The sequence below is a fragment of the Vipera ursinii genome, assembly GCF_947247035.1.
Source record: "Vipera ursinii genome assembly, chromosome: 3".
Taxonomy (NCBI): Eukaryota; Metazoa; Chordata; class Lepidosauria; order Squamata; family Viperidae; genus Vipera; species Vipera ursinii.
Genome location: NC_139516.1, coordinates 58,221,671 through 58,248,045, shown reverse-complemented (window position 1 = coordinate 58,248,045; position 26,375 = coordinate 58,221,671). Strand labels below are relative to the sequence as shown.

At 40.1% G+C, this 26,375-nt stretch overlaps 1 protein-coding gene across 1 annotated transcript; it reads right to left on the bottom strand.

Moving 5' to 3' along the window:
- Positions 1-4,495: 4,495 nt before the first annotated feature.
- On the bottom strand, positions 4,496-24,242 carry LOC310638496 (vitamin D3 hydroxylase-associated protein-like; the record flags this gene model as incomplete). Its single annotated transcript, XM_083359617.1, has 15 exons — positions 4,496-4,630; positions 6,074-6,219; positions 6,694-6,802; positions 6,971-7,010; positions 7,106-7,149; positions 9,008-9,107; positions 10,502-10,599; positions 12,041-12,166; positions 13,182-13,306; positions 13,591-13,628; positions 14,261-14,467; positions 15,780-15,910; positions 16,610-16,753; positions 22,835-22,948; positions 24,012-24,242. 15 exons carry the CDS (start codon positions 24,240-24,242, stop codon positions 4,496-4,498), a joined length of 1,788 nt encoding a protein of 595 aa, XP_083215743.1.
- Positions 24,243-26,375: the final 2,133 nt, after the last annotated feature.

Sequence of the window (26,375 nt, the reverse complement as noted above, 5' to 3'; positions counted from 1 at the left end):
ACTGGCGAGGACGAGGGCCGAATGAAACCACGAGCCAAATTCTTTGTCAGGAAGTCCCGCAATGCAGCCAACTCGGGCTCCGACATGGAGTACAAACGCCCCACTGGGAGAGGCGCATCAGGGACTAGATCAATGGAACAGTCATAGGGCCTGTGCGGGGGTAATTGGTCCGCCTCTGACTCGCTGAACACATCAGCAAAGTCGGACAGTTCGGGAGGCAAGGAAACCCCTGGGGAACCCTCCACCTGGCCGGCACAGATATGGCGGGTGTGATCCACGCACTGCAAACTTGGGAAGGTGACCAAGTTCTGAGACCAATAGATCTGTGGATCATGCGCCCGGAGCCACGCCAGTCCCAAGACCACGGGGAAGTGCAGTTCCGAAGTGATGTAGAACTGGATGGCCTCCACATGAGAACTGATGGCCATACACACGGGTTGCGTGGCGGCCGTAATAGGCCCGGACAGGAGCACTCAACCATCGATGGTCTCCACAAGCATGGGCGGATCCACCGGACACTGGGGAACAGCCCATTTGGCCACGAAGGCCGAGTCCATGAAGTTAGTGGTAGCCCCAGAGTCAATTAAGGCATGGACCGGAATCCCCTCTGGCTTGCCAGGAAGGATCAGACGTGCCTCCAAAATCAAATGCCGTGGAGGTTCACAGGCACCATCAGAACGGCGTCGCTCGGCGTGGTCGTTGTGGGTCGCCCGATCTATCACACCGTCTAGATCGGGCTCGGGCCGTTTCCCGACAGCAAAGTAGAAGACTTTCTCGGGGCAGGCTTGGTCACTGGTGCCCGCTGACGCTTCTTCGGGCAAGAAGCAGCCAAATGTCCAGGGTCCCCACAGTAAAAACACAACCCCTCCGATCGTCGTCTGTCCATTTCCGTCACCAAGAGACGGGACCTGGCGGCACCCAGCTCCATTGGCTCCTCCCTCTGGACTGGGGGCTCACGCACAACAGGGGCGGCAGGGGTCTGTGGGGTGGCACGGCGACTCTTTCGCTGCTGCAGCCGGGCATCAATCCGCAGACAAAGATGGATCAGCCCATTCAGATCTGAGGGAATGTCCACGCGGGCCAGCTCATCCAACATCTCCTCTGACAAGCCATCCTGAAAGGCATCCACGAGCGCAGCCTCATTCCAGGCAGAATCCTGGCTAAGCAGCCGGAAATCGCTGATATAGGCCTGTAGAGGGCGCTGACCCTGCCTCAAAGCTTTCAGGCGTCGGGTGGCAGTCTGCGCCTTAATCGGGTCCTCGTACATGAGGCGCATATGGTCACAAAACCCCCCAAAGTTATCCAACAAAGGGCTAGGCTGTGCCAACAGAGGTGTGCCCCAACGAGCTGCATCTCCCGACAGAAGGCTCAACACGAATCCCACCTTATCTCGGTCAGTGGGGAAATCAGCTGCTCTCACGCTGATAAAAAGCTGGCATTGTCCCAAGAAGGCAGGAAACAGTTCTGGAGTACCAGCAAATTTATCCGGCATAGCTATCTGACATTTCCTCCTGGGTGGGGGTGCAGCATGTACCTGAGCTTGCAGTTGAGCCACCTGAGCTGCCAGCAAAGTGAGTTGCTGGGTGAGCTGGGCATTCTCGGCAAGAAGCTGCTCCATCGTAGTAATAAGGGGTGGGGGGCTGAAAGCAAACTGTTCTGAACCAGCCCTCTTCTGGCCTTGTAGTAAGGCAAACCCCTATTCAGAAAGAAGAGACTGGAGAGCGTCCAAGGCTAAAAGGCATCTGCCAAGATTTAATTACGCAGTTAACAAAAACACAAGAGCTTGTCTTCTCAAGCGGAAAAGTTGCTTTCAGCAACCAGCCCCTCCCCAAACACTCCTTTTATAGAGAGCTCAGGGCGTGGTCTCCCTGTGCCTCCTCCTGAGGAGTCCCACAGCCTTTCTTTGTTTGTTCCTGCTCGACTGCCTCCTGCGTCGGGCGTCCTTGAACAGGGCCAGCTGTGGGTCATCTTCCTCCGCACTCTCGGGCTCACGCAGCTGAGAAGAGGTCCCCGGCTGAGGGCTCTGCAAAGCCTCCGAACCATCATCAGCCGGTTCGTTTCCCTCCTCCCCCTCATCTGAGTCATCCGATACATCGGAGCCGGCTGTCGGACCCACAGGCTGGCCCTGAGTCACAACAAGACCCTCCAGTGGCAGACACAGCTGTGGCACAGTGGCAGCAGAGCCTTTTGCTGTCACTCCCACTTGGCTCCAAAATGGTGGAGGGGGACCAGTAAGCTTACCGAGCCTCCCCTGCCCATTCTCTGTAGCATGGCAATCAAGCCTGCAAGAGAGTGAAAGGGAAGAGGCAGCCAGGCAGCTGGGTCATTGAATGGGTGGAGGGGAGGTCGCCGAGCGGTGAATGGCCTGTCTGCAAGGGCCCTGAGGGAAGCAGGTACAGGGTGTACCCCACCTGCCTCGCCTCAATTTGTGGCAGTGACACTGGTCCAAAGCGTACTCTCCTGCCCTGTTATGGCAGAGAGCAACCAGATGGTGGGATGGAGTGGGCGGGCTCTTAACTAGGGCTTATTTTCTGGGTGGGTTTTATTTTCAGGGACACAGTATGCTATCCACCCAGCTATTGAAATACTTCATATTGCTTGGGTATATTTGAAACCATCGTCCTCCTGACCTTTACTTGTGCATCTCTGTCAGTCTTCCACTTTACAGTCCTAAATTAGATTCTCCTTTTCACTTGTGCTTTATTTGTATATACAAAATGTACTTTGTTCAGTCCCAAAGAGAATAAGTCTATTTGTCTGTGGTTTTAAGGCAAGGGATGAACCAGCCTCCCTTGGGCTTGTGGGATAATCAACTTCAGCACGAATAAGCTTTTCCAAAAGTAAATGACATGTATGTAAATGTTCTACAATAAACTGTCTCCATCCGTCTCTTGTATTCTTTGGAGGGGAGACATTGGGGTAAACACTGTGCAGTGATGCTGCACAACACATTTCTGCTGATGAATGCAGCCAATAATAACATAGTTTTATGTATCATTAATTCTTTTAGCATCCAAAACAATAAGTTTTTCTGAGTACGGATAATGCAGTAATCACTCACAATTGCCAATAGAATTATCGGCATTCGGCTGTGTAAAACAACAACTAGAACATGAGCTTTTAGCTTTTAAAAGGCAGCAAAAGGAAATAAATTCCCCCTACTCTTTTAACATTCACATTAAATACAAAGCTGCATCAAAGCCTAATCCCGTGGGTTAACGTCTGGCCTTCAAACACGGGATAGTGTAACTAGCCAGTTCAAACCACCTTGGTGCAAAATAGCAGAGCTTGTATATTTTTGAACTGCTGCCCCTCATTTTCTACTAAAAAGGAATTCTTTGAGAATGACAAACAATATAGCATAGCTTTCTCCAATTTGGTGCCATCTAATGGTGGATTTTAACTCTCACCCTGTCAATCAATATGAACAACACATATCACTTTCACTGAATTCTATACTGTAGATGAACAGATACCCGGTACTAATCTCAAAATAGAGCAAAAGGCAAGTCAGGATTGTAATCAAGGTTTTTCAGCTATTTCAGTTTAGATCAGTGTGACAATAGTATGCCTTTTGCACTTGGCCAAGTACAAATCTGCATTCTGATTCAAAGACAATGGGCTTTGCAAATGTAAGACTATTATAATGTACATAAAGAGAGTGTTGGGTGCCAGGGGGGCATGGCTCATTGGGTGGGTGTGGCCAATTGAGTGGGCGTAGCCCATTGGGTGGGCATGGCTGCGGTGGTAATGGCAGAGTGGGTGGGACTAAAAAGTACAATCAATCAATTCCAACTTTGCGAGATCTTTTTTTTCCCCAGAAGAAGTTGAAATTGATTGATTGATTGAAACTGAGTGTTTTTGCACATAGCGGCAGAGGCCTAAAGCGAAAAGGTTTTATAAAACCCAGCTGAAGGCCTAGGACTGGGGCAATGGGATGTGTGCCCACAGAGGGGGCTCTGCATGCCACCTGTGGCACGGGTGCCATAGGTTCACCACCACGGTTCTAAACTCATATACTCTCCCTCTCTGACTTAGAACCCTTGGCTGTATGGGTTCTCAATTATTCAATGAGCCAACACAAATCAAGCGAAGACTTCTAACCAATGTACAATTTGATTTTGGTATACTTTACGTTGCAAGGAAAATCTTCTAATTTCATTACTTTTTTCTATGCAGTGGAGATGAAGGATGGGAATATGGTGGAAGACATAAAGCATGAATGTCCACCCCGCCATCTCCTGTAACGGTGAATGAGTAGAAAGAGAAATGCCTCAATTGGTCACATAAAATACACACACACACACACACACACACACACACACACACACAAAAGAGGACCAGTCTTTCACAGCAGTTTGCAGAAGGATTTAACTCGTACAAAAAGTGACCCCATTTGACAGAACAATGAATATTGCGGGATCAAACATTCCTTGATATTCTATCATTTTTATAAGTCCAGATGCATCCTTGATCTGCAAATTGCTTGTCACACTCAGATGAATTTCTTCTGTTGCTCTTTGTTGGACAGCATCTCGACTTCTTTCATGAACCGGAGGCATAATTCCTCCTGCCATGGTAAAGCTACACATTGAACTGCCACAGGAAGCCCAACAGCACCTTCTACTGCCTGAAAGAGATAGTGAAAGAGCGAAGTCATTCAGATATCTCAGGTCCAAGCATTTTGCTTACTGCAAAGTGATCTTGAGCAGGTATCCTTGAAATAAGTCTCCTGTCTCCCTCCAAGTGGCAAATGGTCTCAGGTAAGTTTTCAAAGGACTGCAACCTTAATTTCTTATATTCCTAGCTTAGACCATTAATAACATGGTTATTATTAGACCATTCACAACATTTGATTCTTTCTCTTGTATGCCTTCATACAACTGCTGCCTTGGAAGCCAGTCATCCCAAAGATGTAAAATATGAGAGCTAAAAGACTTAAGTGCCTGCACAGAAAAGTGAAAACCCACACAACTCTTAACCTTCAGCAACCATCTTTAGTCTGATGACCAGGATAGGTAAGATGTTAACCAAATATTTTCCCCCATCCCCCACACCAATTCCTTCCCTAAAACATAACGGTTATAATCCTGGATTCTTAGATTAAACCTTTCTTCCCTTCCAATTCTCAACATGATCTTTTTCACCCTCTTTTAGAAACAAGAAGAGAATTTTCAATCCATATATTCTACCGATGAAAATAGACTTGATCCAAAACATTCTCTTCAAAAATTTCCTCTGAATTTTTTCAGGGTATTTGTTCTTTAACTAGATGAATGACATTTTGCTTCTCAGGATCAATACTTTATACCAAAATATTTTCCAGCAATATTAAGCCAATGTCTGACAATATGCTCAAATTATTGTTTTTGCCAAACTCCAGTAAGAGAAGGTCAAAACCATTTCTATTTTGGAAGCAATACAGTATACCGTAGTTCATCTACTTGTGCAAGAAAAAAAACACTACAATTATCATGAATGTTTAGTTGTTGCCAAGTGCTGGGAAAATCAGGAAATCTAAGCAGTTCAAGTGAACATAAAGGTTTATTGCAAGCTTAAGCAGTCTACAAGAATCTGAACTACTAACAGTCAAAGCCAAGTTGGTGGTAGATAAGAATCAGTGGAATTCAAGGTGGGCTGGACTCTTGTGGGTGCGAAAGGACTCAAGACTGATGAGACATTTGATTCCTTTCTTAGGCTCAGGTGGGTCATCTTCTACAGTTCTAATATATGGTATTATACCTTTTCATGCCATAATGTCCTCATGTACATTATTCATCCATGCTTATCCAATTTTGGGGAAGATTACTTATAAAAGAAGTGCTAAATAGGATATATTAGATCAAACATATCCATAAATTAAACTCTACTGTTAATAATTTTGGGTAGAAAAAGACTAATTCATTAAAACTTAGGAAAGTTTAGTTAACCTTATTTATTTATCCGATGGTAGCAGATAATTTTCAAAAACTGATATTAATTTTGTTGTGAAATCAAAGGTCTTCACAATCTCAAACATCACTGATCAACAAACATTTCTGTGTGTAGTAACCTCTCCTGAGTTCATACAAACCTTTTTCAGGGTCCTATCCCAGGAGTCACCATACAGTCCCTGGTGTTGTGCCATCTCTTCTTCATCTGCTTCTGTAACTGTGGTAACTGGTACAACTCCAGCAGGGAAGTTCAAAGCATTGTACAGCATGGTATTAGAGATAGCACCTAGGAAGGTGAACACACAGAGTAAAGAGTTAGGTGGAATTAGATACCTTCTCCCCGTGGAACTCCTTTCCCAAACCCTTCTACCAGCACAATTCAGTTATAGTAGGGTAGAATTGACGAACTTTCTAAAATTGGACTCTTCCATTTTTTTTCTGGGTTTTGAACATGTACAGTGGACAACAATGCTTTGGCGAGCTATTCTCGTCATCCTATGGACAGAAGAGTTAACCTGAAACCAGATTTTAATCTCTCTGTGAGAATTACATGTAAGCTGTATTCCCATACAGGAATTGTGAAAATTTCTAGATCATTCTGACCGTTGTCATTATTTATTCTGCTAAGAGAATGGCGAAAGCACTCTCTTTGGAAGCAATCCTATCTGTGCAAGATTAATTGTTGGTGGATGCTCCTGAAACTTGACAATATTTTTTTAATGTAATGAAAAGGTGTACATTATGCCACAGTAAGGCTTACCAAGTATTTTTGAAGGATATCCGAGAAAGAAGGCGGGACCCAGAACAGGGCACAGGACAACGTCAAGTTTGTTTTTTCTCCATTGCTCAATAAACTTTTTACGATAGACCTGAGCCCAAACAGCAATAGTTGTTAAAGTCCTGACAAAATCTAGGCTTGATAAAGTGTAGCTGAGTAGTTAGAAATGTGCTGAAAGCTATCCCAGGTTGTTGCCAGACAGGAAAAATACAATCAACATACGATTTTTAAATTTTATTTTCACAACAAATGTTTTTACCATCAGTTCATTATCGATCTCCCACATGTCCTTCACATTCCTGAAAGACAGAATATTGAACATGTAAGCCAAGCTTTCTTCATCAGCTAAAAGTATCATTTCAGTATATTTGTAGGAATATAATTCTGCCATTACCTCACTCCACACAACGCATTCAGCTGCCCAGCCAGTCGGGGAAACTTGAAAGAAAACAGCATTCAGTGAAAATCCAGATTGATTAGTACTATTGGAATTCGTTTAAAAACTATTTAAAAAAAATTGTTTAAAAAAACAACAACTGTGTGTAAGGTCTGGTGAAGATAACAACATTATGACTGTACAGTTGCAATTTCATCTCTAATTGAAGAGACCGTGATGTACAAGTCCTGAGGAGCAAGTATTCCAGCTGAACAGACCTGCTGGCTATCAGAGCACTAATCAAACTAGTCATACGGGCAAACAAGAGGCCATCTAACTGTAGGATTTTTGCCACATTTCAGAAACAGCTCAGGACCTGTTCAGTCTCACTATTGGTTAGTTGGTTGGTTGGTTGGTTGATTGGTTGGTTCAGGCAGATGAGTTGATAATGGCATTTTTTTTCCTAATACTGCAGCTGTGCAGGGAGTACAGCTAGGCCATTTTCCAGGGTCTATGACAATTCGCCATGGCCAACTCACCATGGCCAACTTGCCACAGCCAACTCGCTGCAGGATAACTTGCTGCGGGACAAGAGTTTCACTAATATCAAAGAAATAGTGGAATAGAATCATTAAAGGATGCAAAAGGAGGGACAAAATGAAATGTGAATGGCAAAAATTAAAATAAGGCATTTATTTTAAATAATTATGTAGAACTGTTAAATTGTCCTGCCGTGAGTTGTCCAATGGCAAGTTGGCCGTGACGAGTTGTCCTGCAGAGACATTCCATTCCCATTAGTGAGAATTTATGTCTCATTTCTGGTGTCTTAGCTTCTGTGTCAAGCTGTAGCACCCCACATACAAGTTCATCATCCTTGTATCCCAATCCAACCGTCTTCCATCCACTCGCCCACCCCTACCCATTAGTATGTAAGGGGGGGCAATAAAAATATGCTTTCTTTTCCTTGAACAATTAATGAGTGGAATGACTTGTCTCCAGGAGTTGTGGGTACTCCAACACTGGAGGTTTTTAAGAAGAGATTGGACAACCATTCATCTGAAATGGTATAGGGTTTCCTGCTTGAGCAGGGGGTTAGATTAGAAGACCTCTAAGGTCCCTTCCAACTCTGTTATTCTGTACAGAGTGGAGATTTTCATCCTTCTGCGACCAGATACCGCCTCCCTGATATTCTTTTCACTCTGTTTTTCAGATGAATGGGTTCTCTGCATGCTGTCACCATTTTGAGAGGTGGTATAGACAATCTACTTTGCGCCTGCTCTTTTTAGTTATTTATCAATTAAATTCATCTTTATGACTGCCCTACTCACAAACATGGTTTGGGGCAGCTAATGAGCTGTTAAAATATTATTAATAATATTTAAAAAAAATTCATTAGCAAGGGATAAAACCCTACAGTGGGTCACTGAGAATAAACCCAGATAAAACAAATGACAACGATCTCTATCGTCTCTTTCCCTGACTTAGGATGATAACAATTGGCAGACCTGCCATTCATCTATATAGGCAATCAATTCCAATCATTTTAATTACCAAAAGGAACATCATGAATGGCTTTGGGAAATGGTCAGCTGATCAGTTTCTTCAGAATGTATTCAATTTAAAATTTATGTTTACCATGATCAATGGCAGTCACTGGAGTATTGAGGCATTACTTCATATTGCCCCTTTGAGGCATGTATGTGATGTCACAATAAACACAGAAAGGATGGGGGCTTGCATTGTAATTTCTCAATTCTATCAGTCTGATCCCCTTGCCCGCCCCCCTTGCTGCTGCTCACAATGCAAATATGTTTAAAGACATATTTATTTCAGTTTCATACCCCCAAATACAATAATTCTATCACAAATAATGGAAAACAAATCTGACCCCTTACACAGAAAGACAGAAATAAGACTCACCCAGCTCTTTGTGAACTTGGCCAAAACTTTCTTCACCAGTTTTGGGATTTTTAACATTTTCACTTGGGCTTTCAAAGCTGGATCCACTATATCTTTTTGACTGACAGGCAATAGAGAAGGAAAGAAAGATTGGAACTTTTCTCTCTTTGTATACAAATGTATTTACCACTATTATTTACTGTATTAAGAAGTGATGTTGACCACTTTTTACAGAGGAAATTGGCTACTAAAGCTATCAAGGGCTGTTCTAGAGCAGGCATCCAGAACAGCAATATTTGCCCTTCTCCACAACATTTACTTAAAGTATACGGAGCTGGCATTCTGTGTGGAAATTACATAGTCATGCAAGTAGCAATACAAGTAAAGGTAAAGGTAAAGGTTCCCACGCACATGCGTGCTAGTCTTTTCCGACTCTAGGGGCCGGTGCTCATCTCTGTTTCAAAGCCGAAGAGCCAGCGCTTGTCCGAGGACGTCTCTGTGGTCATGTGGCCAGCATGACTAGACACCAAAGGTGCACGGAACGCTGTTACCTTCCCACGATAGTGGTCCCTATTTTTTTACTTGCATTTTTATGTGCTTTCGAACTGCTAGGTTGGCAGAAGCTGGGACGAGTAACAGGCGCTCACTCTGTTATGCGGCACTCAGGATTCAAGCCGCCAAACTGCCGACCTTCTGATTGACAAGCTCAGCGTCCTAACCCACTGAGCCACTGCATCCCTTAAGTAGCAATACATTTTCCCCTTAATAAGAAAAAGGAGATCACTTCTCCTGGGCTCAAATGTTAGACTTTATTTTAGGTACACAGTGGAAGGAGAGGATATCAGCATCACCTCTTCATTCAGGTAAATGCTACCAGTTTTGTCTTTGCCATATTCCTAACATAGTAATCTATCACAGTATCAACAACTGTGTATTTTTCAGGGGTTTGTGAAAACAATTGTCATACTACACTGGAAGGAGGAATTTACATCTTATTGACAGCATAGGGCAGGGGTAGGCAATCTTGGCTCTTTTATGACTTGTGGACTTCAACTCCCAGAATTCCTGAGCCAGCCATGCTGGCTCAGGAATTCTGGGAGTTGAAGTCCACAAGTCATAAAAGAGCCAAGATTGCCTACCCCTGGCATAGGGGTTTGGGTATGTTACTAACATTTGAATTGGTTTATTTTCCAAAAGAACGAGGAAGAAAAGAGTCAAAAATTTGGAACTGTTCTGTTTATGTCTTCAAAGCCTCTATTTCCTTTCTCTCATTTTTATTATTGTAGTGATTGCTAACTGGAGGTTACATCACATTAATACATAGGTACTTCTTTCTTGCTAATTCATTGATATAATAAAGCAAATGGTAATGATGACGGCACCACCATCGCCCCCTGGAAAACAATGACCTTATTTTAAAATGCCATTTGAATGAGAACACAGTAACATTGGACAGGATCCTTATTTGCTATTGGCTCTTTAAATGTTCTTTAGCTTCCCCAAACAACTACTTACAACAAGGCCAACAGACTTGAGCCTCCATCTGCAAAAGCACCTTTCAGATAAATTTCATCAATAACATAGTCCACAGAAGGTGGGTCGAAGGGAACTAGCTGCAGAAAACAAAGGGGTTTTCAGTTAAATCTCCAAGATGTCAACTAAATACAAATCTAGATTAACTATTTTCCTGCATGCTATTTGTCCACTCAACATGGCTTTCTCTATACAAGCATATGCACACAAAGGGCTCCTCCCTGTGGTTCAGTCAACGCTATTCACCAGTTCTTCAACTGACAAAAAGAAAAAAGAAATAGCTTAAAAATCTGCAACCTGGCTGATGTGTGTCCTCCTAGCCTGCCATTGAAAGGATGCCACCAAATGCTGATGCCCAATTAAGAGCAACGTAAGGAAGGAAATTGATGAAGTCCCAGATATGGTTTCCCTCTGGGTCAACAAACCAATAGCTGGTGAGTTGGATTTGGACCAGAGAAAGGCAAAATATTTTTGAAAAATAAACCAGAGGAGGTAGCAATTGTTAGAAGTTGTTCCAAGGATTTGCCCAAACTTCTGTCAACTGATTGCAAGGCTGACAGAAGTGTCAAGAAAAGGAGGGGAAGCTGACATCACTGTCATCCACTGGAAGAGCTCTGGGGACTAGAGGTGTGGCAAGAAGATAGAAGAAGGCAACTAAATTCTTGCTAGATCTACAGTCCCATAGAGCAGGACTGGCAGATCATATCCATCTTTTGCCACCCCATTCAGTTGCAATGAGGAGAGATGACTCTTTACCCATCAAGTTTCTTAGCTCCTGAATCTCCCAACCTGACAGCTGATTCTTTAGGTCTCCAGGTCTGAAGGGGATATGGGGCATCTAAACCACCCGTACCTTTCTGAAAATCAGCTGAATGGCTGTAGAGGGAAGATCACACAATGACATACAAGATATCCCACTTCCATTGGCAGGTGGGTTTTTTTAGTAATTTTAAAATATGGACTGTTTACCGTTCTAGCTGCTTTTGAACATGGTTTTTCTGCTAATTCAGAAGACATTGGCATCAAGCCAATGTTCAAACGCAGCCCATTAAGAGCTGCCAATGTGGAGTTGCTTGCTTCTATGGGAAAGCTCCTTCCCCCATCACTTTGCAACTGGCCCCTTCCCCCATGAACATTCAGCTGTAAAATCAAGCTTTTCTATAACAAGGATTTGGTGCTCTTGTGAAACAGCAATATATCCCTGATCAACATCAGCCTGCACAACTGCCTCATGGAAGCCTACCAGCCCCACCGCTCAGCTGCTGTTCATAGACAATTGGTGAGATAACTGATTATGGCCCAACCAAATAAATGGTCAGGGAACCACACCATTCTACACACACACCTAAAATGTGTAGTTTCTTGGCTGCCGTCCTATACAAGCTCTCTGACTACTCTGTATCAAAAAATAACCCACTATTTAACATGCTATTTAACTATATAAATGTAACTAAATAAAATAAATAAATAAACATGCAAATAAGTTGTACTGTAAACAATAGTAGTAGCAAAGATACACACCGTATGGCCAGCTTCCTGAAGAAGTTTCCTGGTTTTATGCACAGCCCTTCTCATGCATGGTGGGAGCAAGAAATAGCCATCTGTTTCATAATATCCAATCCGTAGAGGTGTAGAGTTTGAATATATCTAGGGGGGAGAAAACCTCCCTGTTACTAACATTAATGGATTAAGAGCTATAGCATGAACTCTGTGATGGCACTTTTGTTAACCACATTGTTGTGATTGTCACACTATTATGCATGCCATATCACACTGGCATGCAGAGGCTCATAGAACTGTACGAGCTCTGGTTTGGGTGGTGGGATACTTAGAACAATGGACAAGACTTTTAAATGTGTTTCAGCAAATTAACAGGAATTGACCATGACAATAATTCTCAGGTGGCACTACATTCTTCTTAAATTAGGAAATATATGTGAAGTAATTTTAATCTAATTAAATGTAATGTAATTTTAATGTAATTTTAATATGTGATTTTTCTGGATGGTGAAGACAGGGTGATAAGCAAGTTGGCTCATATTACTATCTTTGTGTTCAATTAGCTATACTTTTGATTGAAACTTTCTGACAAAATTTGGAAAAATCTCACAATCTTTACAATGAATCCTGCTGTGAGTTAAACATTTTTGTGTAATGCATGTAAGTAGATGCAATATTAAGAAATTAGTTTAATGCCTTTTATTAGTTGCCAGCTTTGTTACTGTGAAATGTTTAAAAATTAAGCACCTCTTTGACCAAATTAGTGACATTTCTAATGGAAGAAATTGCTCTGGTTGAAAAATGGATACAACAAAAAGAGCTTTCAAAAGCATGACAAAGGGGGATATATTTTCTCAAACTGGTAACTATTTATCAGCTATATTAATAACATTTTTCCCAGGAGAAATTAAATAGATGTCCTTCAGCTAACATGTATGCATACAGGTTTTTAATCCATTAGTGTGTGTTTTTTATTTGCCTTGTTTTTGGGGAAGGTTATATTTTTAGTATGGATAGGGTCATAATCCTTTTTCTTCTAAATATATATTTAGATGCTTTTTTATTTGGGGAATTCTTTCAAAAAAATCTCATAGTATCTGTCAAAATCATCAACTATGGATTCAGCAAACGTGTTATATCTACCCTTTGGTTTTTGATTTACCTCTTCATTGAATGGCATAGGTGGCACAGTGGGATCCAGCTGGAACATGTAATCACATAAGAGAGCCTTCATGCATAGAGCAAGACTATCCACATCCTTTGCCATTGGTCCTATTGTCCCTAAAACTTAAGAAGATGAATATATGTATGAAGTAATAGTATATAGATTTCAAAATATATTTCAAAATAAGATCATGCTTTGATGTTCATGTCTTTGTTTAAGTTGCTCCACATTCATTCTTTCTGAAAGATCATGTTATGCTTCCACTTTTCTTGTTAATATTTATATTTCAAATACTATGTACCGAATATCCATTGTTCTTCAGCTCAGGCAGGCACTTTTTACATTCATTCAGAACTGCTCTCTCACCCCTTTCCCACTTTCCACAAAAAAAGATGATTTTATTTACTTAGCATAAGATGAAAAGGCTCCTTTACTCCAGAAACACTGTAAAACAGAGAAATATAAAATGCAGACAATATATATGAATAGAATACCTTAAGCAAATGGCTTTTTGGAGGACCCTGTCAACGGGATCATCACTCAGTGATAAATGCCAATGGTTGCTCTTGTAGAAGACATATTTGCTTATATCTGTGTCTGTTCTTTGTTTAGAGCAATGTTTCTCAACTTGGCAACTTTAAACATGTGTAGCCTTCAACTCCCAGAATTCCCAGCCAACATGTTAATGTCCACACCTCTTGAAGTTGTTGAGTTCTCTGCTACTAAGTTCAGTGCTTGATTTCCTTGAAATGAAAGCATTTGCTAGAGAAATATTATCTCAAACTTAAATTGGATATCCCTAGCACCCTAGGGAAAGTGCCCGTGGTATCGTTTCTAAAAAATTGTGAACACTGATCAAGCTATTTCATAATTTCTCCGAGATCACCAATATCTTCAGCAGTTTTTCCGGCAGAAATTAAATGGCAGCATTTTTAGAGATTTTTGTAACCACAACATTCCAACCCCAGAAGATTATTCTGTTAGATGATTTCTGAGGTCTCGTCCAACTCTACAATTCTACATCTTGTCGAAGTGTGATAATCTTTTGCACAGTCTATGATAACTTTAGTACTTACCTCAATCTACCGGCGGTTGGCTTCAGCCCACAAAGACCACAGAAGCTGGAAGGTAGACGGATACTTCCACCCAAATCTGATCCAAATCCCAAGACCGAACCTCCTCCAGCAATTAGAGCCCCTTCCCCTCCAGATGAACCCCCAGGAGTTCTCTCATGATCCAAAGGATTCACCGTCTGCCCAAAAACTACATTGCTGCAGTCATAGCTGAAAGGTGATAGAAATACATCAGATTGTGGGAACACAATATTTAAAATATGGGAGATCTACAATCTTTTGTTTCTTCTGAAGACACAATCTTTAACCCACCTACAAAATTTAAAATGTATTAAACTCAGTGGAACTTCTATTACTGCATTATGAGTCTGAGGTCCCTCATTCTGATGTTTTAAATCAGGGGTCCCCAACCCCTAGTCCATGGACCAGTACCGGGCCGCGGCATGCCAGCAACCGGTCCACACAAACAAGGAAAGCCTCACCCACAGGATGCAAGCAGCACACAAAACCACGCCCCCTCCGGTCCATGGAAGAACCTCTCTCCATGTAACCGGTCCCTGGTTCCCAAAAGGTTGGGGACCTCTGTTTTAAATAATGTTCTACTCTAAAGTAGTTGTATATCAAAAAGATTTAACAGATTTTTCAATTTGACCAGATTATAATACACTTGAAGCAGAAAGCAGGAATCCTAAGGGCATCTAAGTAATTAAAGAGAGAGAAAAACCTGAACACCCCCACCCCCAATTTCTACAAAAAGACAACTCCTACAATACAGATCATTCCTTCAACATGTTCTGACAGCTGAACACGGCTAAATATAAAGGTTTCTAATGATGGCTACATCTCTTAGGATCACTGTGATTCTGGATATTTTCTTGATATACCAAGCAAAAAGGTAGTAGGACTACAACAGAAATTTTACTTTTTCTTCATCAAGTTTTGAAGCAAAAAAGAACACAGTACATATGACAATGTACCCATAGATACTTGGTTTTTGAGAGTTCCTCTAAGGCAGGGGTCTCCAAATTTGGCCGCTTTAAGACTTGTGGACTTCAACTCCTAGAAGAATTGAAGTCCACAAATCTTAAATTGGCCAAGTTTGGAGACCCCTGCTCAAAGGCTTTTTCTTCGTATCTCCAGTAGTGTGCTTCTCTCCTCTACTCAGGATGGGAGGAGAGCACATTGTCTTGAGAAACACCTGTTCCCACAGCATTCTTCTTGCTGTGCCTCCAAAATGAGGTCAACAAAATTGCCACCATTGCATGATTGTATGGATCCTTTTTAATCAAGACTCAGATCTGGGCAAGGGACTGAAACATCATCCGTACACGCATTCATTACAGATTAATATTCAGATATAGGAAGCCATGACTAAGTCAAGTCAAGAGAAACTGTGAAGAAATAACAAAGAGGTATATATTTTTAGCAACTGCACGACAAAGTGATAGGGTTTATCAATACACAGGACTAATCAGTAGCTATACAAAAGAAAAGAAATCACATTCGGGTCATAGAAACTTACCTGAATAAAGATTGCGGCACATTTGTGAATACAAATGGATTTGCTCCCTGCTTCTTTAATACCTTAACCAACACACTGTCCTCTCCTTCCAGATCAAGAAAATGTGAAAAGCCACATGTTGTCAAGTGGCCCTAAAGGTAAAGGAACTATTAAGGAAACGGGTGTAGATCAACTCTTTATCTTAACACCGAATAATAGCCTCTACTTTTTTTCCTCCTTTCCTCCTCCCCCCTTTTTTTCTCTTCTGGTAGGATTTTTAAAATTTTTGCTTTTTTTTAATTAAAAACAACAACAACTATGAGGGTGAAGGTTCGTTCTCTCTCATCCTACACCTGCGCGACAGATATTCGTCACTATTGCAAAAATAACTATGTTTGAGGTCCCTGTTTCAGGAAATAAATAAAACATTCAAGGTAGTCTAGGCTTTCAACCAATTAAAGTTGAAAGTTTGGGCTTTCAACTATTTAAAAAGCGAGCAAAAATTGTACCACTATAAATCAGCAGTCAGCTGTGGCAATACAATTCTAGAGGCTGGGGGGGGCTGTGTTTTTCCTGTAAGCCATGGTTTCCCATCCCCTTTCCAATATAAAAGAGCTATAGCCAGGGGTAGGGAACCTTGGCTCTTTTATGACTCGTGGACTTCAACTCCCAGAATTCCTGAGCCAGCCAGGATTTGAAGTCCACGAGTCATAAAAGAGCCAAGGTTGCCTACCTCTGGGCTATACCATAAGCAAATACATATGCTAGAAAGGTATCTAGCAGTCTTCTCTTAGCAGCTGCTCCTTGTCTGCCATTTCTAGAAAACCAATGTATCACAGAAATGGAATCACCTTGTATCCAATGTGGTCTTTGATGCTGATAGGTACCCCATACAATAAACCCTTTTCCTTCTGTTTTTTCAGCTGCTGAAGAAATGGCTCACATTCTGGAATAAAATGGCGCACACAGTTCACCTCCTTGGTGACCGTTAAAGCCTTTTTAGGAAAACAGTAGACAGACAAGGTGGGGAAATAATTAGAAGCGGAACAATGGGCTTGCCTGTGTTAATCACTCCCCATTCCTGATCCATGATTCCTAGAAAAAAAAATTCTACCAAATGTACTGTTTCACTTTCATCGGTACCTTCTATCATTTTCCTAAGATCAATCTTGCCCCCAAACCATTTTTATAGTAAAAGACAAACCACACATTCCAATCAATATTCATTGCAGTATTTATTTTAAAATTGTGCAAATATTTCCTCTCCATCCCCCTGACAGGAAAGTAATGAAGGAACAAATGCAAAATGCCATGGTAGCATGATCCCACTAGAGGGTGCAGATTGACCTTCAAAAACGTTTTAGGAAAAAGATCATTTTACTGTTTTTCCCCCCTAAATTTGTTGGTTTTATTCTGTAAAAAAATTTCAATAAATAATATTGTAGAATGATTATCAAGAGATTCAAGTGGCTATACGTTGAGATATAATACTAAGATAACATTTATTGTCATTTTGTTCTGTGAACAAACTGGCATATATTTTTAAAAAAATCTTATGCCCCCCTCTCAAAAGAATATAAATATGAAATCATACAAATATGTGCACATATTTGTGCACAAGGTTGTCAGAATACAAGCTAACTTGAGGGCTAATCCACATGGAGCCCCATTTCCATCTGTCCTGTTTGCCATCGTTCACTCCCTAGAGACTAAAATGGACAATGTGAAATTTGAGCGGGCCCCGAACAAGGAGTATATATCGGAGGTGGTGACCCTTTGAGAGCTGTATGCAATGAAATTTCATTTTGATGTATGCCGATTGGTGTACATTCAAAGTGACAATAAAGTTATCACATATACATGCTATATATAATTATGGAAATTATGTACACAAAATAAAATAAACTGGAGTAAATTTTAACTAATTCTAGTTGTAGAGTACAATGTGGATACATGTGTGCATGCAGACATGTACATATACAAAGACACACACACAGACACACACACATTTTTGGTAGGGAATAAATTAACAAAGGGACTGGCAACTTTTGCAGACTGATGGGACATATTGTTTTTTAACTTTTGTACTTTGTTTTTAATATTTATTGCCCTGTACACTGCCCTGAGTCCTTCGGGAGAAGGGCGGTATAAAAATTTAATAAATATAAATATATAATATATTTGGAATTTGTGGGCATTTTCATCAAATGGTAGACCTAGCCTTTTGTGGAATGTTAAAAAGCATCCATTTTCTATGGTTGTTATAATATTCAAAGCCATTTTGTATTTCCACTTGACTATTTTCATTCCTCTTATTTATGATGTATTTTTAATCCTAACTGTATGCCACCTTGAGACATATGGAATTAGCAAGTTTTATAAATTGAATAAATTTATATGTTTAATTGCAAATGAATAGAGAATGTTGATGTCAAGTTTCAGCTTTTTCTTCATTTTCATTATTTCAACTTATTTTGATAAAATAAATAAATAAAGACAAGATAGAAAGACTGATGGGTAGCCAAGTGCTACCGGGCATTCCTTGTTTTTCTTTATTTGTGTCAGAAGCATCTTAAAATTGTAGACATATACCACTCAACACACAGCAGGTAGAGGCTTCCGGTAGCGCTGCCATGCCGAATGGCGGCGTTTTAGAAGCCGCCCGACCTTGGGAAGCGTTAAGCGCTCAGAGACAGCAAAAATCAGCTGTCCCGTGGTGCCGAAGTCTCTCCCTCGGGAGAAGAGGGAGAGACGAGCTTGTCTGGGTAGAGGTAGAGCTCCCTTGTCAATTCCTCAACTAGTTTGGGGGTTGATAGGGTGAGCTCCCTTGGAGCCCAGGCTCTCTCCGCTCCCAGGACACTTTCACTCCATAAGGGAGTGGAACCAGACGCGACAACTACATCTGCTGCTTAGATGGGACTGTGAGTATTTTTTTCTCTGAGAAGCAGGCAGAGCGAAACAGGAGGATTTGAATTTTCAAGTTGGATTTTAACTTTAACTCAGATTCATTATCTTCTTCAAGTTTTAAGCTGATTGAAATGGAGTAAAAATGGCGCTGGAATGTTGCTTTCTTGTATGAACTGACAGTTTTGGAAAGTTGCTACATTTTGCAACATAGCATGAGATACAATTTGCAACTGATTTTAACCAGTACCAGATTTTGTGTATTTGAGAGTTTGCCTTTTTTTTTTATTAAAGGATAAGGAATTTGGGAGAAAAACTTTTATTTTTTCTCCCTTTCCCTTTTTTTTCTGAACTTTGATTCTGCTAGAAGAAAGAGGAAATCGAAACTTAAGAGATGGCTGCAAGGCGTGGGGGAGGCCCTACAATTTCTAAAAGTGCAATTTCTTCACCTTTATCACAAGCTGCAGGGCAAACTACAATGAAACCTACAGTACAACCATCTTCCCCCACCACCACCTGCATTTACATTTGCAGACATTCAGCAAGTTGTGATGCAATCAGCGCAAGTATTACAGCAAGAAATAAAGGAAACAAAGGAAGACTTTGTTAATCAAAACAAGCAGATGAGGGAGGATATAGTGCTTGCACTTCAGGGCTTGGCTGCACACATTGAACGCCTGGATGTTTGTGTGGATTCAGTTATGGAGTATGTGGAGAATCTGGAAAATAAAATTATCAGTGCTGAACAGAAAATAGAGCAGAGGTTAAAATTGATAGAACAGAAGATGAAGTCATCATCTCACAATATAGAGACATGGAGTTTGCATTGTGTATCAGAGGCCTTAAAGAGAATCCTAAAGAAGATTTGGAATGGGAAGTGGCGCAGGCAGTGGCTCCTGTCTTGAAATGTGAACCTGAAGAATTAGTTAAAGAGATGGATAAGACATTTAGGGTTAATTCCTGGATTGCCAGTCAGAAAAAATTACCTAGAGATGTAGTGATTTACTTCTCCAGGAGATCAACTAGAAATGAAATCATCCAAGCTTTTTACTGGGAAAGATTCCAAATTGCAGGCCAAGATATTATAATTTTAAAGAAGATACCCCCAAAAATTCTTAGAAGAAGGAAAGACTTCGCCTTTTTGTCTGATGAGCTTAAAAAGCGACAAATTCAGTTTAGACGAAAAATACCCATTGGAATTGTGGTGAATTATGCAGGGACGAGGTATAGGTTGAATACAATTTTAAAAGCAAAAGATTTTTATACTAAGGTCCTTAAAGCAGGCTCACCATCGTCTCCTCGAGTTAAAAGAACAGAAGTAAGACAAGAAGATAAACAGTTGAGTGAAGGGGCAATGTCACTGCCTCTTGAGGAGATGCAGCAGGCTGAGACTATGGAGCAGAGTTTGGCGTTAAAGGAGGACCCAAGAGAACAGAGGATGACTAGGGCAGCATATAAGCGTAAGGAAAAAGAGCAAAAACAGAAGCTTGTATCTGGTTTAACTACGCAAGATGTGGCTGTTTCAGAGCCTGTGGGAGGAGCACACCCAAAGAGAGCAACAGGTGATCTTCAGGTCATGTTCCAAAGGCTCCTGGTCCCCAGAGATGGTGAAGTTCCTGACATGGAATGTTAATGGCTTAAACTCACCATAGAAAAGAAAGAAAGTATTTTACTATTTGAAACAACATAAAAATGATATTGTTTGCTTACAAGAGACTCATATTGCATTAAAGGACCAAAAGTATTTGGCTAATTCCCAGTTGGGACCACATTTTGCAGCCTTTGCTCCAGACAAGAAGGCTGGAGTGGTCATTTATCTAAGAAAAGATTTTTCGGCTAGATTAATTGAATCGGATAAACAAGGGAGATATGTTAGTATTGAACTGATGTTACAAGGAAAGAAAGTTCTTCTTATTGGATTATATGCTCCAAATCAACAACAGCAAAAGTTTTTTAAATTTTTACATCAAAGACTAATCGAATTGGATTACAAATCTGTTATTATGATGGGGGACTGGAATGGAGTTTTGGACTCATTTGAAGATAAGAAGGGATCTTTTAAAAACCCTTCTAATTATTCGAAACTGCCCAAAGCCTTTTTTGATTTGAAGGAGGATTTGGAGCTAAGAGATGTATGGTGGGAAAGGAATATGAAGGACAGAGATTTTACTTTTTTCCGGATAGACACAAATCTTTCTCTAGGATTGATTTTATCTTAATTACTACTGATCTTTTCTCTAGGGTTAAGAACGTTAAGATTTTTCCTAGGACATTGTCGGATCATAGTCCTGTTTGGTTGGAGTTCTTTGCTGAAGATGATAATAGAAGATCCTGGAGATTGAATGAAAATCTATTTACAAATGAGGTGTTTTTGCAGAAATGTAGAGAAGATCTGAAAGAATTTTTTGTTATAAATATGCATAAATGTACATCGATGGGAATGGTTTGGGATGCTAGTAAAGCTTACATGAGAGGGGTCTTGATTTATATGAATAATGCTTATAGGCGTAAGCAAATGCAAAAACGTAAAGATCTTGAGGAAGAGATTAAATCTAAGGAGAAAGATCTTATTTTGAATCCATTGGATAATAATTTAAGGACCTCGATACATTTATTGAAAGAACAATTTAGTATGCTAATGGCTGACCAAGTAGCAACTAATTTGCGTTATGCTAGCCATAATGCTTTTTGTAACTCTAATAAGCCTGGTAGGTGGCTGGCTTATCAATTAAGGAAGAAACAGAAATTACGTACTATAGATAAAATAGAATATAAAGGAAAAGAAGTCTATCAACAAAAATTGATTAAGAGGAGTTTTTAGATTTTTACTCGAAATTATATTCTAGAGAAAACATACAAGTTTTAGATATAGATAAATATTTACAGGAAGCACATTTTCCTAGACTTTCAAAAGAACAACAACTTGAGATGAACCGCTGAATAACATCAGAGAAAATCTCTTTAGCTATTAAACAGTTGAAAGTGGGCAAGGCCCTGGGAACAGATGGATTAACAGCAATTTATTATAAAATGTTGTTGGTTGAAATGATCGAACCATTAAAGATCTTGTTTAATGAAATTCAGACTGGAGGATTGATTCCAAAGGAGGATCAAGACCTTACTCAACCTAAAAATTATAGACCTATATCGCTTTTGAATACAGATTATAAGATCTTTGCCAAAGTATTGGCTAATAGATTAATGCACATTTTAAAGCAAATGATTCATAGTGATCAATCAGGATTTATATCTGGAAGGTATATGAAATATAATGTAAGACAAATTGTAAATTTGCTTGAATATTTGGATAAGAACAACCAAGTCCCTGCAGCATTGATATTTTTGGATGCAGAAAAAGCTTTTGATCAATTGAATTGGCAATTTTTATTTAGAGTTGTTGAGGAAATGAATTTTGGAGAAGGATTCTTACATTCTATTAAAGCTCTATGTCAACAACAAACTGCACAAATTATAATTAATGGGGGGTTAACAGAGATATTTAAAATTGAAAAAGGTACAAGACCGGGATGCCCCCTATCACCATTGTTGTTTGTATTAACGTTAGAGATTTTATTAATTAAAATTTGAGAGTCCCCTATGATAAAGGGAATTAAAATAAAACAGAATGATTATAGATTAAGAGCTTTTGCTGATGACTCGCCAGCATGAGGTCTTCTTCTGTCATGTTGAAGGACATGTTATACACTGTGGCATATACAAGATGGGCATACTGGTATATGTGAACAATATTTCATTCTGTACCTGCTATGTATTCACATGTTTAATAACGTTAACATTCAGAATGTATATAAACCAGCAGGGCTGAGGTAAAGCCGCGGCAGCTTTTGACAGCTGTCAAAAGCTGCCGGACAGAACTACACAGGCGCCCACCGTCTGACAGCTCTCGGCTGTCAGAATCACCCGGCAACAGCACACGCTACTGATGACAGCTCCGAGCTGTCAAAATCAGCCGGCTCCGATTGGCGGAAGCGAACGGCGCGGGAAACCGGCTCAGCCCTGATTGGCCAAACGTTTGACAGCTGCTAGTATAAATAAGAGCAATGTTCTTCTGTTGTTTGCCTGGTTCCTAATAAAGTTAAGTTGCTTAACTTCGCTGTCCTGCCTGCTCCTTCAAAGCAGTACCTATGTTCTGTGTTTTCAACTATGCTCACCTTTTCCATATAGGTGTAGAGGACCACATCTGGAGACAAAGTGTCTTCTTTCAGCTTCTCAACCAGTTCCACCAGAGGCAGAGAAAGGATGTCATCTACTGCTATCCCAGGGTTCTGTAATGAAAGGGCACAGTATAACACTCCCCACAGATTTGATAGAGCAGATGTGTAGCTTTTGCGACAGAGGGCAGAGGGGCTAAGTGGCTATTGATGGCAAGCCAGCAACCATAAAAATAATGGGTCATATCAGGACACTGAAAAACTGAAGAAGCTTCTTGGATGTGAAGCAAAACTTTTGCAAAGAAAAAAAAAACCAAGGCAGTCCAGTTGCCTTTGGGACAAACTTTGGGACAACCATGACCTGGATGACTGAGAATCTCACTAGATATCAAGACTAAATTTTACCTAATTTCAATGATATTTAATTTCATTAAAATTAAACACAAGGTAAATGCTTATTTTACAGGCATGCATTTGACTTTTTTTCCCCCTTCTATCTCATTACAGTTACCATCACATTCAATTTTTGGATGGGTCTTGGAGTTGTTCCAAGGTTTTCATGGGCCACATCTTTAAAGCTCCAGGTTCTGCATCTCTGCTGTAGAACATAGGTACTGCAAATCTTTTAAGAGACTTTTCTGTTCTACTTGATCCAACTTTCATTTTGTGTCTACTAAGATGATAAACTGTAAGATATGACAATAGCATAGCATAAATGGATCCTCACCCTAAATGTAGGCACCCAAACTGCTACTTAATTCAATAGCAATCCTTTTGATTAAAGTTGTATTTAAAAGTAAACTTCATCCCCTGAAAATTTTCAGATTACAAATTCTCCTCCATGTGTAGTCATGAAATATCCTTCAGTTTTACTTAAAAGAGAGATAGTGATCAACCCAACCTTAATAACAAGAGCCAAACAACAGGAAAATAACAAAAATAAAAATTTAGTAGTGTAGTAAATATCCATTCATAATTATTTACTAAAACTCTATCTTATCCATTAGCCTATTATTCCAACTACTGTAAACTAAAAAAAATCTAAATACATTTAAATATGCAGTTATATAAATATTATATATAATAGGTAAATGTAAAATGTAATAAGTACAAGTAATACATGTAATAAGTACTTATACAAGTACTAATGTACAAGAAATAGTTAGGAAACATGTACCTGGCTTTTAAATGCCTGCACTGATTTTTCCATTTCTATCAAGCCATGATCCCTTTGTCTTCTTGTTTCTTCTATTTGTTTTTTAATCCTTTTCTGGCCTAACCATTTCAGTACCAAATAAGATGCAGTTGAACCACAGGTCAGAATCACAGCAGTATAAAGAGGGATTTTATCCTGAGGCCAGGCTTGCTTCAACCATTCTTGGAGTTTAGTGGATGCTTCTTTCAGCATTCTGGAACCAAATCTATGAACAATTTTTGGAGACTCTGAAATGCAGGGGAAAGCTAATATGAAGTCCACCTGAGTCCATTATAACAAGATACACAGCACTGGCTTGTTGAAGTCCTAACGTGTTGTAAGAAATATCCTGTTCATATTCAACTGCAATATTTCCATCCTTGCAACATGCTAAAGTATTTCAAGAGAATGCAAAACTTCTCTCTGCTTTGTTGACTATTGATACCCCTGGTGGAGAGGTGTGCCTTTACTGCATATGTCTAATTTTAAGCTTAGCCTGGAGCAAACACAACCTCTGTGAATAACAATAATTAGCAATTATACCAAGAACAATATGGGTGAACTTTGGCCAGGAAAGCACAGATGTTCAAAAGTAGCCCCAAAGAACTTAATGGCCTTCAGATAGTATGACAGGATAAGAGGCATCAGTGTGGACAAATGTAGACCAAAGAGCTTCAGACTTTATTAGGAGATGGAAACACTAGTAACTGAAGGGAAAGGTCCAGAAATTTAGTCTAAAACCGAAATATATCAACCAACTGCTTATATGGGGGGGAGGGGAGGGAGTCAAAAGAGAGAGCCCAAAGATAACCTCGCCTAACCCTGAGATAAAAAAGATGGTCAGAGCTTTTTGGTAAACAACAGCGTTTATGGTCACCCTCAGACTTCTGAGATAACATTCTGTGACCACCAGGCAGATCATGTTTGGCTGCTGGTATCATCCCTTCAAAGATAAAAAATTGTAGACACGTCATATCAAAGAAATTGCTTACCTGGGTGTTATCAGTCACTGTTTTCTGCCCTCTGTTTTCACTGAGTTCACCACTTTCTTTCTCACTGATCACCTTAAAAGGTCAGAATAAATTGTATGGCTAGGGAGTAGTTAGAGATAAACATGCTCAGGAGTCTGAATTAGGTCAAGAGTTTTGTCACAGCATGTGATAAAAATTGCAAGATGAATTCAACTAAAATCTGAGCTCCAAAAATCTCACTTCAGATTTGAACTTCTAAATAAGTCATAACACTTGCCCTTCACAGTATTGATTGGAATTATACATAAAATTATAAACACAGCCACACCATAGAACATCTCATTCTTTGTTAAAGAATAACTAGTGTGGGATTTAACCTTTTTAAAAATTTGAATAAATAAGTTACATAGGCAAGCATGGTTTTTTTTTGTTTTCTTACATATCTAATGGTTTATGTTTTGTGGGATAGCTGTCAGTTTCTATAAATTCATGATCTTAAAAAAAGAGCAGTTATCAATAAAAGTTTGGATTACTATTATTTTAGAAAAGAAAAGTCAATAAGTTACATGCTGAAAACTTTTGCCTCCTCATCTCTCTAGCATATTCCTGTGCATGAAAAACTAGTATTTCTAATGCTGGGGAAATTAAGTTCATACACATTTAGGCTTAATTATATTGAAGGTATGAGCATCTTCATCCCCATGCTAATCTTTTGCTTCTTTCTTTTTGTTCAATATCAAAAGCAATGTTCTTACATATCAGTGATTTCCATAATATGGTCAATAACCGTAAAAGTATAGGTGACCAAATATCCTAATGCTGTTTGATCCCTAAATAATTTTTCATAAGAGATGTACTGAGATTCAAGGTGCTGGTTATGACCTACAAAGCCCTACATGGCAGGGGTCCGGATTACCTACGGCAGCACCTGCTGCCGGCATCAACTTCCCTCCGTCCAGTGCGCTCCCACAGAGAGGGCCTCCTCAGGGTGCCTCCGATCAAAGAATGTCGATTGGTGGCCCCCAGGGGGAGGGCGTTCTCTGTGGGCGCGCCAGACCTGTGGAACCGCCTTCCGGATGGCCCCCGACCTGCGCTCCTTCCGACGTGATTTAAAAACTTATCTATTTGAACAATCTGGCCTGGTCTGATGGGTTTGGGGTTGGATTTAAATAAGTTCTTAACACATTTTTAGTATTGTATTCTTGGGCATAATTATTTAATTCTTTTTAATCTCTTTTTTAACTTTTGTATTTACATTTTGATATTTATTGCCCTGTACACCACCCTGAGTCCTTCGGGAGAAGGGCGGTATAAAAATTTAATAAATAAAATAAATAAATAAAATTCCTCCTCTGGGGAAAACTGAATAGCAGTT